This window comes from Taudactylus pleione, unplaced genomic scaffold (genome assembly GCF_031769625.1).
Source record: "Taudactylus pleione unplaced genomic scaffold, aTauple2 ptg000116l, whole genome shotgun sequence".
In the NCBI taxonomy this organism is placed as follows: Eukaryota; Metazoa; Chordata; class Amphibia; order Anura; family Myobatrachidae; genus Taudactylus; species Taudactylus pleione.
The window spans coordinates 21569789-21588365 of NW_028284518.1; the positions used below are offsets into that span (position 1 = coordinate 21569789).

The 18577-nt window shown below is 40.5% G+C and overlaps 1 protein-coding gene across 4 annotated transcripts in view; it reads right to left on the reverse strand.

Moving 5' to 3' along the window:
• Positions 1-6137: 6137 nt before the first annotated feature.
• MYLK4 (myosin light chain kinase family member 4) overlaps positions 6138-18577 on the reverse strand; it is a 212506-nt gene continuing 200066 nt past the window's right edge. For all 4 annotated transcript variants that reach the window (XM_088471724.1, XM_088471725.1, XM_088471722.1 and 1 more), the window contains 4 exons: positions 12255-12407; positions 11144-11234; positions 10005-10077; positions 6138-8420 (listed from right to left, as the gene is read on the reverse strand). In XM_088471724.1, the coding sequence (XP_088327850.1) occupies positions 10030-10077; positions 11144-11234; positions 12255-12407 (292 nt within the window). In that variant the 3' untranslated portion in view covers positions 6138-8420; positions 10005-10029. The remainder of the gene's footprint in view (positions 8421-10004; positions 10078-11143; positions 11235-12254; positions 12408-18577) is intronic.

Sequence of the window (18577 nt, forward strand, 5' to 3'; positions counted from 1 at the left end):
AACTGTAGCTCTTTCGTGTAAAACAATTTGTATTTAATATGCAAATGTTATATATATATAATCGAGGTCTGTGCTTCATTATTGTAATAGGGCAGAAAAGATTAGTGATGAGTGTGGGGACTAGGCAGGAATGTAAATGAGGACTGGACTATGAGTTTTAATTGGAGGGAAAGGGAGAGACTTCTTGGCTTATGTAAGTGAGTTACCTTTTTCAACAACTGGTCCTTCTGCCTATTCTTAAAGCACATGAGTAGTTCCAAATGTGAACTGCATTTAATTAGTGCAACACCTTTATCTATTCTAAAAAATGTTCCATCTTAATATTGTTCAATATAATGGTAATCTAATTTTTTATGATAAGCTATTAACTTTTCCCAGAAAACAGCAGGCTGGGCCAGCTCTACCTTTAGAAAGTTGTCTAGGATGAAAATTATTAGGGGGCACCTAAAACTTTAAATAAATGACATAATGTTATTCATCCAGTGTTTTAAATGCCCCAGTCATGCCCACATGGAGCACTGGCTACAGATATGAAGAGAGAATCCAAAAGCAACTTCTAACATGTGAAACTACTGGCTGCTGCTGCTCCTTCATGTCGATGCTACATTGGAAGTGTGGCAATTGCTTATACCCCTGCCAAGCACCATGTTCCCAGTCTGAGGAACCGGAGATGTTGTCAATGCCTTGCACTTGTCACAGCGCTGCACAATGTACTTGCATGTGGCACTGGCTAGGATGCCCCAAGGGCTTGTGCCATCCATGACACCAGTGATGCTTATATCTGTGTTTATGGATATCAAACTCTATACTATAGAAAATGCCAATTTGTTATAAACATGTAAATCTCCAAAAACCCTGGAGTTATTGTACACATTTTTTTTATGTCAAGCTCACATCTTATTTTTCTTGTTCTAAAACTGCCCATATTTCCCATTCATTTTGGAAGTGCATGTAATGGTAAATCATGTTTTATTTATGTAGAGCAAGTCAGTGGCAAGTTCTGACTGAGCATGGTCCAAAGCCTGCACACTGCTATCCCCACTGCTGGTAGCCTGCATGGTAATGGATTAAAATATTTGATTATTTAGAGGGTTGGATTTTCATACAGCAGTCTAATGCAGTGAAAACAGAAGTACTTATAAAAAATAAATAAATCGAAATGTAAGGGTTTTTTCCATTAAATATTTCTTTGCACCATTTTTCACATTCCTTCACTTTCCAGCACTCCAGATACCAAAAACACACATTAGTGTAGACCATTTTGTTAAATAAATAAAAAAGAAATAAAAATCTGTAAAGGTGCTTACACACGCTACGATATCTACGAACTATATGAACGATAACGATATCGTTCATATCGTTCATTTTTATGCAGTAAACGACCAACGATGCATGTTCCCGCATGAACGATAGCGATATCTATGATCGTGTGTACATGCAGGCCAACTTGCACAATATTGTCCACTTTACCTGTTCAGAGATGTGGCAGGATGACTTCACTGAAAGATATCGTTGAAAGATCTCTTTGAAAGACATCTTTCAAAGATAGCTTTCAAGTCCTTGGTGGTACAGATCGTACCGTGTGTATGCAGCTTTAGTCACTGTAACTACAAATGCAGAGGAAAAGACAGTACCTTCATAATAACCAACACTACCTGATATACAAATGATTATTACAATACACTGCTGAAATAATTGATGAAATAAGTGTTTTTTCTACATCAATAAATTATAGTGCAAACAAAACAAATCATTACATGCATCCCTAAATGTATATCTGCGCGTCTATTGCTACCTTAGTGGTTCTGAACCTCAGAAGGTAACTTGAACTTTCAGAACAGGGGCTAAGGAAGAAAGAAATAATCACTATATAATCAGTGTGTAGAGTAGATTTCACTTCCTCAATGGCAAGTGCAAAAAAATATGGTTTAAAATAATTAAAGAGACGAGGCAAATTTTTCTTTAATAATTGTGAATAATAGGTTAAAAGCCAGAGACTAACATAAAATAAAACATACATAACAATAATATATCAATCTAAAATAACAAATTATCCATAAATTATCTATCAAGTATTTGGAATATCCTCTTTGAAAGTGTCCATAGTGAATCAAAACAGCTTTGGTAAAGGTCAGAGGTTTTCATCACTTTGAAATGAAAACAATGAATAATGAAAATAAAGGCCCTCATTCAGAGCCACTCGCTAGCGGCAGTACGCTCGTTCCGAGCGATGTTCGCACATCTGCGCATGCGTACGGTTTTTAGTACGCATGCGCGAACCAGTCAGTGCGGCCGAAAATCGTTGGTACGCAATATAGCGAGGGCCTGCTATTTTGAGTGACAGAATGAGGCGTATGTGGGTGGTAACAGGGGAAGGTGCTTGAAAACGGGGAGTGGAGATCCGAACGCAGGCGTGCTTAAAGGTCAAAACGGGCGTTTTAAGGGAGTGCATAATTAATACAGCAGCGTCATTGACCACGTCACTTGGTTTTTTGTAACTCAGAACTGCTCGCAAAATAGCGGTTGAAAACACCAACCACAAGAATAGCGAGCAGTTCATACGCTGTACGATGTACTCGATTAATCTAATAAATAGCGGACATGACGTATGGTGCGTGCGGCCAGGGGGCGTTTTTATCAAAAAAACGAGCGTATGTTTTGCTCGCTCGTTCAGACTTAGAGGTGGGAACAGACTGCAATTTGCGAACGGATCATTTGAATAGCCACCCCTTGTTTTTGAACGAACGACCACAAATAGCGAACGGCTCTGAATCAGGCCCAAAATCTTTCAGTGTCCAATTGATAAAATGTATGAATAGTCCTGCAGTTCATGAGCAGTCCAGCAGAGTGTCTAGTGTTGTCCCTGCATCATCAGTGAAATCACTACAAACATGTAACAAATGGTATCCGGATCTGTGTGTAATCAGAGCATAGGGGCTATGTGCACTGCTCACTTTTGTATAGTAAGCTAAGATGAATTCGCCCTCTTTGGCATTCTTCACATTATATTTTCTAATATAATGGAATGAAAACTGATTTATTTGGAAATTCCTGCTACTGTATTCTCTGCAATGTTAAATTAAAAGCAATTGTAATGATTTTTTTAAAATTAATTCTATAATAAAAAGAGGGCAATAATTGATTTCATATATAGTCACCCTTTTTTCTACTATACAGTACACCAAAAAACAAACTCTGGAGCGATCAGCTGTCTTCAAAGCTAATATAACCAATGTAAAGTAAAGCATTTTAATTGATTCTAAAATAAATACAACTGCCTGATGGAGGTCACACAGTTACTTAGTACATTTCCAAACAATAGTTTCTTTATGAAAAATCAAAGAACATCAGCAAACTTTTCAAACTCAAGGACAAAATCACAAAGCACAATATAAACAACACAATAAATAAATCTTGGAGGAAACCCTGTTGTAGTCTGGGACTTGAGATAAGTTGTATAGTCTAGCAGGAAATCATCAAAAGCATACAGCAAAAGTCACATTGGAGTACCTTAAACACCATAAGTATCAATATATTGGAGTGGCCCAGTCAAAGCCCAGACCTCAGTCCCAATGAGATTCTGCATAATGATTGTTGTTCACCAACCTGATCAAACTCAAGCAATATTACACTGATTAATGGAAGAAAATTACAATGTCTTGATGTGCAAAGCCAATACAGACTTATCCATCTAGACTAAAGATAGTTTTGTTGCGGCTAAATGGCCATCAACAGGGAACTGGGCACTGATGTAATCAATTATTTTATGATTGGGTTTTTTTTTTTTTTGGAAGAACACGGATTCCATTGTTGAGAATCTCCAAATAGATCCAATTCTGCTTATTTGAAAAATGTGAAAAATTCCAAAGGAGATGAATATATGTTATAGCTATTGTACAGTTAAAAGTGAAAAATGAGCCACTCAAAGTGCTTCAGAAATACACTACAGAATAGTCTGTCTGAATGTACCCTAAAAGTACTTCAGATTTTGTGAAACTTTTCAAACTCAGTGAAAATTATAAAAAAAAAGCTAAATAAAATGATAACATGACCTACAGTATCTATAATGCTCAGTTTTTCTCTACTTTCAAAAAGGGTTTGTGCATACACTTTGTGGTAGTAACCCTAGTTATAATAGTAGATATATGGGAAATTAATAGTGAAAGTTAGCTATAAAATTCACATGGTAGAAATTCCTTAGCCTTACTGAATACACTGGAGTATGAAGCTACTGATTTACTCTCTTATTTAATCTAATTTATGTAGGCAATGTTCCAGCAGGGGTCTGGCCTTATGATTGACACACATACTAGGATATCTGTAGCAGTATCAGACAAGGAACCCAATACTGCAGTATGGCCCTGATTCATAGCCGGACGCTCTGAAAGAGCGCTCGTTCTGAATCAGGGCATTTTTTATTTTTTTTGGAGTGGCCACAGCTATTGCGAGCAGGCAGGATGATGGTCGCGATGGTCAAGACCATCGCGACCATCGGGCTTGTGACGAGACCCTTGTGGTAGGGTCACGTGGCCGCAAGCCCCAGAGAGCTTGCACTGGTGATGTCGGTGGGGCCGCCCACAAACGGCAGGCGTTCGCATGGGAACGCCTCCATTTGTGAAGCCACCCCCACGCCACGCCTCCAAAGCGTGCGAGCTGTCGATCAAAATCAACAGCCGCCCCCTTTTGGTGCGAGACCCGTCGCTAGCCGGGTCTCACGCATGCGCACGTCGGAGCCGGCTCCGGCGTGCGCATGCGCTGTGGAATAACATTGACCCGCTCGTGAGCGCATAGCGCTTGCGAGCGGGTCTGAATCAGGCCCTATGTGTGGCCCCAAAACATTGTCCATACCCGATTATAATATGACTAAAATTGATTGGTTTACTTTAGAACATGTTGGTTAATGCATTTGGAAGATGACAATTGATGGAAACTATTAGGCTGTGAGTGCAGTCATATTCCAACCAGCCCTATTGATGCTGGCTATGTTATTGGAGGCTCATGGCAGTAAATATGTCTTAATTTGTACATCGGCTGCATACCACATGGCATTTCACAATAAAAATTTTTGGGAAAATTATGCACCTTCCATGGCAAAACCAATCCTAATTTAGTGTTCCCTCTAGGCTGTTTTAGTTAGGGGGCTGCGCCCTGCCCTATTTTGAAATGCTAAAATGCGCCATGACCTTATGATGGTGCCATACTGAAACAGCCAACCGTATATTGTCCCTACCGGCGGGCCACAGTGAAAAGTTGTGATGAAACAATCACCGTCGGGTGAATAGATGCAGTGCACATTCGCGCTCTGCATCTGTTCACACTGTAGTGAGAGCTTTGGTGCTGCCCAGCATCTCCATGAGTACTGGGAACGCCCGCTAAGTAATGTAAAGGGTGTGTGTCTTACGGACACACCCCTTTTAGAATGACCACACCCTCTTTCAAGGACACACGCAATAGTGCCCTTTTTACCCAGAGGTGCCCTGCCCCATTTCAGACCAATGAACACTACTCATTCATTATCCACCAAAATCCAGATATCTTTGTACACATCCACTTTCTAGCAGGCCTGTCACTTTAAAATTAAGACAATTCAGACAGTGTGGCCAAAATCAGGACTATTGCGGTGCAGTGTATGAGACTGAATGGGCTTGGATCCTGGACATGCAATTACTAGTATGCTACATTTTGTTTATATACAGTAGCTGTTCTATATATAATTATTGAATGATTATATCTTGTATCCACCATATCTATTGTTCCTTTTGCTGACTACCCTTGACTGAGTTAGTGATCATAGGAGTTTGCTCAGTGGCTGCTATTGGTGTACTACTACTAACCATGTATATATAGTACAGTACATGGCATTTTTTAGTCAACAAAAAGAACAATCCGATCATTTTTTTGGTCCTATGTTAGGAACAATATTTGTTTGCTAGTAAAATGTTAAAAATTATAAATAGACCATTCAAATCTATTAATGTATTTGCAAATCTGGACATGAGTAAGTGTTGAGAGCAGACTAAAGATGAAAATATTATAGTCACTAAACGACTGATTCCAAAATGAATTATGCGCAAAATATCACTGAAAAGCATGTGATTCAAGGTAAATAAAGCACGCTGAAGGCTGACTGCTGCATAGATAATCTCCCCTAATCCTTACTAAGCATTTAATGATTGTTCAAATAAACTTTTTAAAACAGACATACCAAACATATTGTAAACATTTTCTGCTGGTGAATATAGGAAATATTTATTACACTGCAACAGTGAAATCGTAGAATCACAATGTACATTTCAATCAATTTACAATCATACCTAAACATGTTTTATATTCTTAAGAAACATTTAAAAATAAAAAACCTAAATATAAGCCAGGACTTTATATATGGTGACGCTCTTCAAAAATGGAGCACCGGGCTCTGCGTACATTAGTACATGGAGCCCTTTGTTTACAAATCAACTTTGAGATCTATGGTTCAATTTCTAGGCTTATAAACAAATATTAATACAAGAACTCATATTAAAGTATTGGATTTTAGCTATGTTAAAGTGTTTGTGCATAATATGTTTTTAAGTGAAGGATGATATGGACCCACCCTAAATGACATGGCAGTCAATATTTTGCCTTGTGATCCGGTTATGAATCCCCAGTTTAGGTAATAGCGGGACCCACTGAAAAATATTTCCAATTTGACACAAAAGCTACATTGTGGTGGCATATAGCAATATATACATATATTTATCTTATATGAATGTCTCAAATTGGAACTAAACCCTCAACATGAAAAAATATATATATACTGTTTATATATATATATATATATATATATATATATATGTCAGTCTTATTAAATTGATTCTGAGTTGTTTTTCAAGTTCACAGTGTTGGTCTGACATTCAAAAACAGCTAGGAGAGCATGGGTCACTGCTTACTGCAACATGTTGGGTTTAGTTCCACTTGAAGGATTATTTTGTACAGGGCGAAGAAATTGGCGTTTCATTACTACAAGTATTCTTTGCCTTTCCAATATTGTGTCTATGCAGAGCTTCACAATCCTCAAGTGCATATGGAAAACTCATGTGAGAGAAATGGAGAAGAAACAGTAATGAAATGGAAAGCAGCAATCAAATGCTACACTTCTTTAGTTACAAAAGGAGAAGGTATTGCAGCCCTCTGTGGTATTACCCTAGCCATCACATACACCAACGTGTAAAGTGACAAGTCTGGATACATGACTGGGGATTTTGTGCAGCATGAAGGTCACTCCATCAGATGTTCCAGTGTTTGAAGGATGTTTTTAGTTTCAAACTCTACAACTACGAGAATTTAATCTTAAAAAGCCTTTATTAAAGGCTAACTTGTCAAACAATTGACATATTTTCAGTGTTTATGATTTCACAGATAAGTCATGGCAGCCACATCATACTCTTAATAAAAGCATCCATTCAGTAATCCATAACCCTAACCAAATGCGTGGGTATAAAAGTACACTACCAAACATCAGGTACACCTGAGACTCAGATCAGCTGCTGATCACAGACACAGCACCTGAATCCCTATTGTAAACATGAACCGACATAGATCCCCCTTCTGCATGTATTTACTGTACATACTGAACTCATTTTGGACATGGTTTGATGGACCAACACGAAATGTACTATCGTCTAAAGCGAAGCAAAATAATACAATAGCAGCTTCATTTAAAGTAAAGTGAATTTCTCTAAATGACACAATCTAAATGGACAAGTCGCTTAGCCTGAATATATGAAATCTACAAAAGCAAAGCCTTTACATTTTAAATATCAAGTTGGTCCAGTCAAACGTGTCACCAAGCACTGAGAAGCTAGGTTGCTCCAGCACAATGGCCACTAGGAATCTGTACTACACATGACTTACTGCATATGGCTATGATTCTTCCTTTTATTAGTAAGTTGTAAACTACTAATTTTATTGACAATAGACCACCCAGACATGAAAACACTGACAGTGTTCCAGGCTAAAAGGGTTATCAGCAAGATATCCAATGTCAAACACGTGTGTAGTTTAAATTTGTGTAAGTAGAGTGTGTTATAGGAGAAAGCCACGATACGGGCATGTGGTACAAGTGTGAATGTTAGGAGATTTTCAGAACTATATAATGAGCAGAAGGCAATAAATTTTAACTGGCAATATGAGCCTATTCCTGCTTTACCACTACAGGTAAGGATACTTAGTCATGTCAAACCCTTGGAAATAGTTAGCAAGACTCAGGGATTGGTGACAGATACAGTTCAACATGTGAAAGTAGAGGAGTAAAGTTAGCCAAGCCCTGTAGTTGAAATGGCGCTAGTCCAGCTGGTAATTACCCAAGTCATCTCATGGAAGGTCACAGCACCAGAACTGCTCAAATGTCTCACAGCAGAAGCCACACAGCAGTGTTTCTGAAAAACAAAATACAATACTCATTAGTTCAAGAGTTCATTCTCTTATTTTTATTACTTGAGGCTACGCTACTCTCAAACCCTTATTATTACTTGTTTGGAATGTTAGCTCGAAGCAAAGTGCTCCCACTTTTTCCAAATAAGGTGACTAGTTTATATCATAAATACAAACATTATTGACACTGTGTCCATTTGATAGATAATTACATTGTATACTTATTCTAAAATAGGACTATTAAACAAAATCTTTTTTAAAATAAATCATTCTGATTTTTAACCATTAAAGTAAAACATATCTGATCATTTAAGACACCTTTATTGCAAATATACTTGCACCAGACAGCATTAATAATAAAGGTGGGAATTCAATTCATAGTGATGACCAGGAAGTGCCTCCGGAACAGTTGGGTGAAGAGTGAAGACAGTTTATGACCAGTACTCCACAAAAGTGCAAAGGAAAATTGGTGAAGATTTTCAACTGTTATAGCCAGTAATGTGAGCATCTAGACTTTTCGGTGATGCCCAGTGGCACAAAGCTATGAACTCATTTCCACAAAAAGTGTACAAACAGGTCCACAAAAAGTTTACCTTCCAATAATTGTAAATGTAAAATTAAGAAGTAGAACAAATTAAAAAAGCTTATAAACTCCTTTAAACATGTAATTATTTATGTACATTTGACCTAAATGTCCTACAAAATAGGGGGATGTAGTCAGGATGCCAGCGGTCAAAATGCCGACTGCCGAAATCTTCAAAGTGAAAGCTCGGCATGGGACTAAAGATAGGCGTCTGAATACTGGGTTAGTTGACTTACTTACCTTAGTCGGGATCTTCATCTGCTGGCCTTCCAGCATCTGGATTTCATCCGCCGGGCTTAGGTCCGGCGATATTATATACCGATTACCAAAATAGGTGTTATGCTGGCCACACACATAGTGATATTGTACACGATCTGGCCGATTACGACACATTGGAATGACAGATCGTGTAAAATATGGGCAAATCCTGAGTAAATCATGAGTCCCCACTCACGATCACGATGCGAGGCGCGTCCCCGCTGGTCGCACATCGCATCGTCAGATCTGCCGTGCAGTAGGGCAGGTCTGACAATCTAGGACCTGATGCACTGTGAATGTCTGGATGCAAGAGAGATCGTAAGAAGATTGGACACCAAATTATGTGCAGATCGTGTGGAGATCGTGTGCAGAGCTGCCGGGGAGAGTTTCAAGGGAAATCGTACACATCGGCTGATTGTGAGCACATCGCTATGTCTTTAGTGTGCTGCTGAAGGTCAAGGGGGTAAGTACAGGGAGTACGTCAATGCAATTTGCATCCTCATGGTCCAGGGATAACAACTTGATATTCTTGTGTCTCCCAGACATCCTGGGTGATTTGGCAAATATATATATATTAATATTTATGTGCCTTTTAAATGATGCCCAGTTATGTATAACAGGCTTAGTGACACTTACAAAATTGTACAATGTACTATTATCCAGACAATACTTGCAAGCAGTCACTGTAAACATACTTTAAGAGAGGTGCAATGTATGTATTTCTTTATGTTGCTAAATTATAACAAACCTGCTTATCACTCATCTGGAACATGTCACTGATCCACAGGTGCCTCCGGCAAAGAACAGCTTTGGATCTTTCTCTAAAATTGAAAAAATAAATATGAATAGTTTGTTTTATCGCCTATTTGTGAACATGTACATAGGAAATAACTGCATGTGTTTCATCCTCACATATTTTTATATTATTAACCACGAGATTAAAAAAATTCTGTCCCGCAGCCTTTTCTTTCTTTCTCTCTGTGTGGTGTGACTTGGTAAGGCGGCACTTCATTAAGTTTAGGCTGCAATGATTTTTCCTTCTTCATATAATGCATATATTTAATAATAAGTAAGCTACCTACAACTAAAAGATAACCATATAAATAATTAGAGATGTGCGCGTACCCCTGCGTTCTGGTTTTGGATCCAGATTCATCCTTTGTTTTGGACCTGTTAGCATGCAATCTAAAACCCGCGTTCCGTTTGTAAATCTGAGTTCCGAAGAGCGGGGACTCGGTTCGACTCAGTACCCCAAAGTGATTCCGAACTCGGACTTGGTTCGACTTGGAACCCCTAAATTCGGTTGTTGTCAGTTCTCTGAGAACTGGACCCGCACATCTCTACACATAATACATTATAACAGAAAATAACAGGCATGGAGTGGTTAATAATCTGTCAAAACATAAAAAACAAACAAAAGCATTTTATTATTTTATTTTTGGGATTTTCTTTGTAAATGGAACATAATTTAAGAAAGCATACACACATTTTTATGAAAAGGAGAGATCATATCCTCTAAAATTAAACATGTCTGAAGGGGTACCAGGCCGCTCCTTCTTCGAAAGGGGGAGCACGGTTGCATCAAAAAGACCTCTAAGAGCTTCTGAGGCCTTAGGCTTTCCACAATGCTCCTCCTCTTAAATTACTGGAACTTGCTTACTGTGGTGAGTGAGGGACATTGGACAGTTGTAATTTTCGACTTTTGAGTATGTCTAGCTTCAAAAATACCCATTTTATTCTACTACAATGTAGTTATTAAATTTAAGGGATATACAGTATGTGCTTTTTCTGATTTTCAGGACAGAAAAAAAATTAGATCAACCTAACAATATTTTAATGTACTGTGGTTTCTAGTTAAACTATGATAGTATAAAACACAGAACATACCATCGCAGAAACCTGCTTGTTGATTCTATAGTGCAATTTGGAGTCTGACAACCATGGATGTTTTAAAGTCTCAGTTGCACTCATTCTCCAGCTGTAGAGCAAACAACAATGACATGGGGGTGAAAACAAATACATTTTGCATATTAGTAGAAATCTTGAATGAAATACATGTATATATTTATGTATAGGACAAGCCAGGGGTGGTTTAAGACAGGAAGGGGCCATTGTGCAGCCTCAATGTGGACCCTCTATTTCTAGTAAGTCAGCCTTCTGCCTTCTGTTAGTAAAATACCTTTTCATCTACTATATGATTTACCCCTAAAGAAGTCTTATCACAAGACAGCACTGTTGAGAGCTCACACCCCTCTAAGGGTGATACAGAAGGCTTATTACATCACACTACCAGTTGGGCTACACTGCTTCTTATGTGATTTTATGAAATCATGTTCTTAAAATGAATACCAATTTTTAAGTAGAAAATATTTGAACAAATTAAATTGTGGCCATTGGCCATTATTCTGGGTGCTTTCTTGCTATGAGGGTTTGATTCCAGGTTTGAAAGAAAGGGATATACATTTAGTGATCCACTAAATAAGAATTCTGCAAAGAGGACAGAGGAGCAAACTGTTTTTGAGAACTCTTTCCCACCACCTCTGGTTGAATGAAGAGGAACTACTGTACATCTATACTGAGGAACTATTAACCTATTTAAGGACTTAATTAAAATGTAATTACGGTAAGTTCACACCACAGGGATCACTTCACGCTGTGGTGGGTGGGCTTAATGATGTGCTTACTGCAAATTGCATAATGAAGCTGCCAGATTGCCCACTTCATACTTCACTGTTGAACTAGGTGGGATATGGTAGGTTGATCTACTTTCCTGGGAGTTCGGGAAAACGTGATGAAAAAACACAAGTTTGATTTGTGAATGCACCCTCCACCAAAAAATAACGAAAAAACTGTATGTATTCCTTAAAACACTACACAAACTTCCCATTTAAACTGTGAACAACAGTTTATAAGCATCACCAATTTCTTCACTACATACGAGTACAAAACAGATTTTTTTCCTATTCCCTTAGCTTTTTGGTTAGTAGACGTGGCTTACCATTTTTCTTTTATAAGTAACTTTGTGATGAAATCTTTAGCAGATTCTGAAATATTTAGAAACTCATCTCCTTCAAAATCAAACTGAGATGCAACGATGTTGTTTAGTGTTTCATTGTCATCTTCACCTAAAAATGGCGAGAGCCCACTCAACCTAGGTGCAAAAATGTCAATGATAATGTTATAAAACTGTGACGTAGAAAGAACATATCATGTATGTACAGTATACACACTTCTATGAATTAGCAAAGGATAGTCCCTCAAATAAGAGACACTGGGCCTGATTCAGCGGTGCACATAATGTTTATATCGCACGCAATCGGCCAATGTTTTCAGTCTACGCATGCGTATGAGTACCGCTGCTCTTTCATCATGATGGTTACCGCACAAAGATGCAGACTGAAATTACACGCAGAATCATTCAATTTCGGTAGGCGTTTCTGGGAGGTAACAGGGGTAGCTAGCCAGACCTGGCATGTCGCAATCAGCGATTGCATCCAAAGATGTTTAGATGGAGAAATTGCACCTGCCATAGGGTAGGAGCAATTTCCGATGATGCGTCTGATGGTGCGACCGATATGACCGATGGTACATCTTAATATACCAGAGGCGGATGAGTGCCGCAGCAGGTAGGCATCTCTGTAGAAAGCCCGTCCGCTGCGGCATTAGCATGAAGCCAAAGCTGCAACTCTGTAAAAATAAGTAGCAGCGGCTGCAAAAGTGTCCACCTCTGAATCACACTGTGGCTTCATGTAAATATGAAACTACCTTGGGCCTCATACCCACTAGTGTTAAAAAAATGTTGCTTCATAGCACTGTTAATACCAGTTGAAAGCATGTAAAAGGATAATGGGAAATATAAGTTTATAACCCATTGTTAACCATGCGACTAGATATACAGTATATGCATTTCTGCATGTGTTTAACTATAGTTGCTTAGTGGTGTGTCTTTGTGAATGCTTCTTGCTCCATTTCAGTACATTCAACACACATCAATGCTCCTGACAGAGAGCCTGATTCAGAGATGTACGCTAATGCTAATGTTTATGTTCCCAAAGTTTACCCGAGCACAGGGACGCCCACTGCTGCCTTTTCATATCTGTCCGACATCACGCACCAGTGTAAACATCGGGAACATCGACACAGATAGGGTAGCCATGCAGCTAACCTGTCTCAGACACAGCATCTCTCCTAACACGCAGAGAGCTCTCATGCTGTGCAGGAGATCGCAATACAGTAGCTAATTTATGCATGCGAGTGAGCCAAGGTTTAAATGACCAGACACGTCTGCGTTTGGTTAGCCACCCCCGTTATCTCCCCCAAATGCTTACTACCAGTCTCTCACTTTGTGATTGAATCCTCCGTGCGAGCATTATCACAAAGCAATAACTGTAAGTGCGCAGTGTGGGTTACACGCATGCGCAATGGTAAACAATTGCTCGACCTGCGTAAATATCGGCATTGCGTACATCTCTGAATAAGGCCCAAAGTCCATTAATCTCACTGGGAAGACTCTGAGTATAACCACTTGCAGGTAATAAGGATTATTACTTTTGCATTTTTCACATACGTTCAGCTAGAGCAAGAGGAAAACTATTTGTACACAAAAAAAATAACAAAAGCAGAAAGAATGTATTTGTACAAAACACGCACATAAAACTCTTTTGAATACATGCCAAATGCATTGCTTTTGACATGCATTTTCACTTGCATTTTTTACCATTGCTATGTAATGAAACCCCCCACCCAAAAAAACCACAAAAACAAACACTTCAGTGGGTATGGGGCCCTGCATAGCTTAACGCTGATATGAACCAATGAAGCAACTATTAAAGTAACAATACTTTAGTAAATTAAATAACTTTTTCATTTTAAATAAATTAACATAAATTAATCATAGAGATATGGGTGGCCATAATTAAGTTTCCGTTATGCAGTGCCAACTGTGGCCCGTATTCAACTTGAGCCGAGCCATGTTAAGTTAACGCGGTCCGGACTTAATGCCAACTTCGCCTGTTTTGTAGGCATTAAAGTATCGCGCGCGTGCACGCTTTACCCCATATTCAATTTCAAAGTACGCGTAAAGGGCACCCGGCGATACTGTAGCAAGCGGAAAGTACTGTCATTTTTGGGGAAATAAGCCTGTCACCCCCCAAATGATGCTCTGACATGGGAGTTCACTATGGTACTCCCCGATTTGACTTGCTGATTGTATTTGGTGTTTTTAAATGGGCTCAATAGCTGCTAAATAGCGTTTTTCTATACCTGATGCAGAATAGTATTTAGAAGTATTTTTTCCAGAAAATAAAGTATACCAGCAAATTTGGGGTACTTGAAAATGGGGGTCAGCATATTTAAAGTTGAAAAAATTGTGAAAAATCCACCTGCCGCAAACACCTGCAATCAAAAAAACACCTGGGGCATATTTGGGGACCCCCCCAGAGTCAAGTTCGCTAGTTTTAACTTTGTACCTCAACATTTTTTTTTTTGGCCCCCTTTATCAAAGACAATTTTTGGGGTGTCCTAAATTTTTTTTTTTTTTGACACAGATTACCTTTGGGGGACTGTCTGAAGGCTGCACGGAGGTTTCCGCAACATTGCACCCCAAAACCCCAATTCTTTATAATACTTTACCGCCTATTACATTGCCTAGGCGGAAAGTCTTTCAAATTGAATACGGAGTAAAACCAAAACAGTCGATAGTGACGTCATCGGCGGTAATTTAATGCGGATCCGGACTTAACGCTTCAAATTGAATACGGGCCTGTATCTTGATCTAACAACCAAATTTTGCTCTGGGCCTCCATAGGTCTAGCTACGCACCTGGCCATCCTGTATATTATATATATATATATATATATATATATATACACACACACATAGGGGCATATTCAATTTCGTGCGAGAAAAGCAAAACCCGCACCTGCAAGGTTTTTCCTGCAGGTGCGGGTTCTTTGTTATTCAATTAGGAGCGTTTTTTTTCTCTTTTGCACCCCGGGAGGATTTTATACTCGCACCTCCAGAGCAAGTGTGATTTTTTTTTAAATCGCTAATTTGAGGAAAAATCAGTGGGACTTGCTCTGGGACCCCGGTGTCACCCCTCCTAATGACTAATTAAGCTTTTGGAAGTTTCCAATTAGCTTAATTAGTCAGTAATTACTCACCTTCCGAAGTGCTGTCTTCTGCATCCAGTGTCAGGACCTGAACTCCAGTAGCGGTGATGAGTATGTAGTGTGTGTGAGTGTATATGAGTGAGTATGAGTGAGTGTGTGTGTGCATGAGTGTGTGTGAGCCCCAGTGTATGTGTGCCCCCCTCAGTGTCAGTGTGGCCCTCCGGAATGGGCGCTGGGAAAACTACATCTCCCAGCAGCCCTTGCCCCTCCCACCAGCCCCCGGGACTCCCACTAGCCCCCTCTCCAGTGAGAAGATAGAGGGGAGGCCAACGGGAGCCGTGGAGACCACCGGAGACTCCCAGGCAGGTAAGTGCAGAATTTTTTTTTTTACGTGGCGTGGGGTTTTCAGAGCTGAAAATCCCATGACCACTTTTTTTAAATTGGATACTGCGGTTATTGGGAGTGCGCATAGCCGCGGTAATCCAAAATTCGGTGAAGGGGCACTGTGTTTTTTCCTCGCTAAACCTCGCGCCCAATTGAATATGCCCCATAGACACTGAAGTGCCAAAAGTCAAGGAATCTTGGAAATGTCCGGATCTGCTTCAGTTGTAATCTGACATCTCGTGAGCCAGTTTAAACACCAGCTAGGCTGCTCATGGCAAGGCGAGGTGCACGGGGCATAGTAATGGGTGCCCGATGGATGGGACATTCCATTTACGAAGTTGTGCAGATAGTCAAAATTCCTCGATCTACAGTGTCATGTGCGTACGGGAATACCTCATGGAAGACATTACCACCCACAGTGGACAGCGCAGTGACCGGGTGCTTAATTATCATTATCAACGATGTCTGGCCAGAGTTGTCCATGGTAACAGACAAGCGACACTGGCTCAAATTACATCCACATACAATGCAGGAGGGGCCAGACGCCTATCCAGTGGGTCAAGGCAGTGTTCTTTAGCTTCCATCGGATATGGCAGTAGAAGACTCACCCGAGTGTCAACGGTCCTAAGTTGTCTAGAACTGATTCGAGGAGCATTCTGTAGAGTTCTGACGAATGGTGTGGCCACCACGTTCGTCCGACATAAACCCAATCAATCATTTATGGGACGTGGTAGAGAGATCCATTCGCACCCAAGATCCTGACCTACAAATATCAGGGCACTGTGGGAAGCTATTCAGACAGCATGGGAAGTCATCTGTCCCGAGGTCTTCCTTCCACTTGTGGAATCAATGCCATTTTGACTTGCTGCACTTCGCTGACTAGAGGGGGTCCTACACGATACTAGGCATCCATCCCATTACTTTCAGCACTTCAGTGTGTGTGTGTGTGTGTGTGTATATATATATATATATATATAGATATATACACACACACTATTTCAAGTAATTCATTTATTAATTTTTATTTCTATAATTCTTTTAATCATGGCTCATCTGCCATAGTGATTTTATTATTGACAAGTAGGCCTTTCCCGGGAGCTATTCAATTACTTTCTGCGACTAGCCCGAGGCTGTACTTATTGCAGATCTCTGATCGCACCCCCTTGAAGTGTGTGCAGAAATCTGTGTTAAGTCGGACTTCGGGACTAGTTGCAACCTTAAATAATGTCCCCATCAGATCAAAGCTCAGACAATGGTACTCTCTCCGGACGTGCGTCTGTCACTCTCTTGGTGGCTACAGACTTCTCATCTAACAAAGGGTCACCCCTCTTGGATCCCGGTATGGGTACTCTTAACAACGGATACCAGAATCTGGGGTTGGGGCACAGCGACTGGTCCACACTCCTTTCAGGGCTGCTGGACATCGGTCGAATCAACCCTGCCAATCAACATATTGGAGCTTCGAGCTGTCTACAGGGCCCTCATACGGGCCCAAAACATACTTTACGGAAAACCTGTACAGGTACAGTCAGACAATGCCACAACACTGGCTTACATCAACCATTAAAGAGACAGTCGAAGTCGGGCAGCAATGACAGAAGTGTCACACATTCTGACATGGGCCGAGGGTCACCTCCCGGCTATCTCTGCGGTGTTCATTCTGGGAGTTCTCAATTGGGAAGCAGACTTCCTCAGCTTTCATGATGTGCATCCCGGGGAATGGTCTTTTCACCAAGAGGTTTTTCAACACCTAGTGAGCAGATGGGGCCTCCCAGTGATGGACCTCATGGCCTCCTGACACAATCACAAACTGCCGAGGCAACCTTTGTAGATGCATTAGGGGGACCGGACCCTGCATTTACCTGAGAGAGCTGTGGCTGAGCCTGGAGAAAATGGCCGCCGGAGACCTCTGAGGGGGTGTGGTCAGAGTAGAAGAGCAGTTCAGGGAAGCGAGACCTCAGATTAATGGCGCCCTGAGCTGAGGGGATGGGCCGCTTTAATGAGGAAAGCTGACCTCCCCATGCTGAATTTTAACCACCAGGACACTGGATTCCCGCTTCATCTGTACCCTGGTGGTCTAGTGGATCACTTTGAACAAAGCCTGTATTCACTCTCAGCGCCTCTGGTCTGTCCCCTGAAACCGGAGGAATGACTGCCAATCCACGGGTCACTGCAAGCGATGTACAAAAGTGTATACCGGCGCTGAATTAAGTTGCTGTATATGATTAAAACACAGATATGTGTGCAATTTATATCACATTTATTTCATAATATTATTGTTGAACATAAAATATAAAAAACATAGCATATAAAAATACCCTATATCTTGGGAGCATAAAATTCAATGTCCAATGGAATTGCTATTGGGGGACTGTTTAATCCAATTGATATGACACTAATGTGAGGACTAGTTGATATTCCATTTGCAGGGTCCAGCGAATATTTACCAAGTGGAATGTCCTGATTACTCAGTCCAGATGATATCTCCTGTGTCCAAATCCTGTTGGTATAAGCACAGAGTGTAACCTGGATAGGACCCACTTGTAGCTGCTTCCCTTCGGTGATAGTAGCCGTTGTCCCAATATTCATGTGTCAAAGCGTCCAAGATGGTAAATTAGCGTTGACAACCCCTACTTGCTGCTTTAAATAACAGCGCATTGGATAATTTTTTACACTGCAAGCGATGACCCGCCTTACCTGTCCCCTTGCATCTGGTCTGCAGTCTGGGTTCGTCCGCGGGCCCGAATAGCGAGGACCCCGGGATGCCCGCCGAAATCCCCAGCCGAAGCTGGTGTTGCGGCGCCCGGAGGGGCGATAGAGCGGCAGC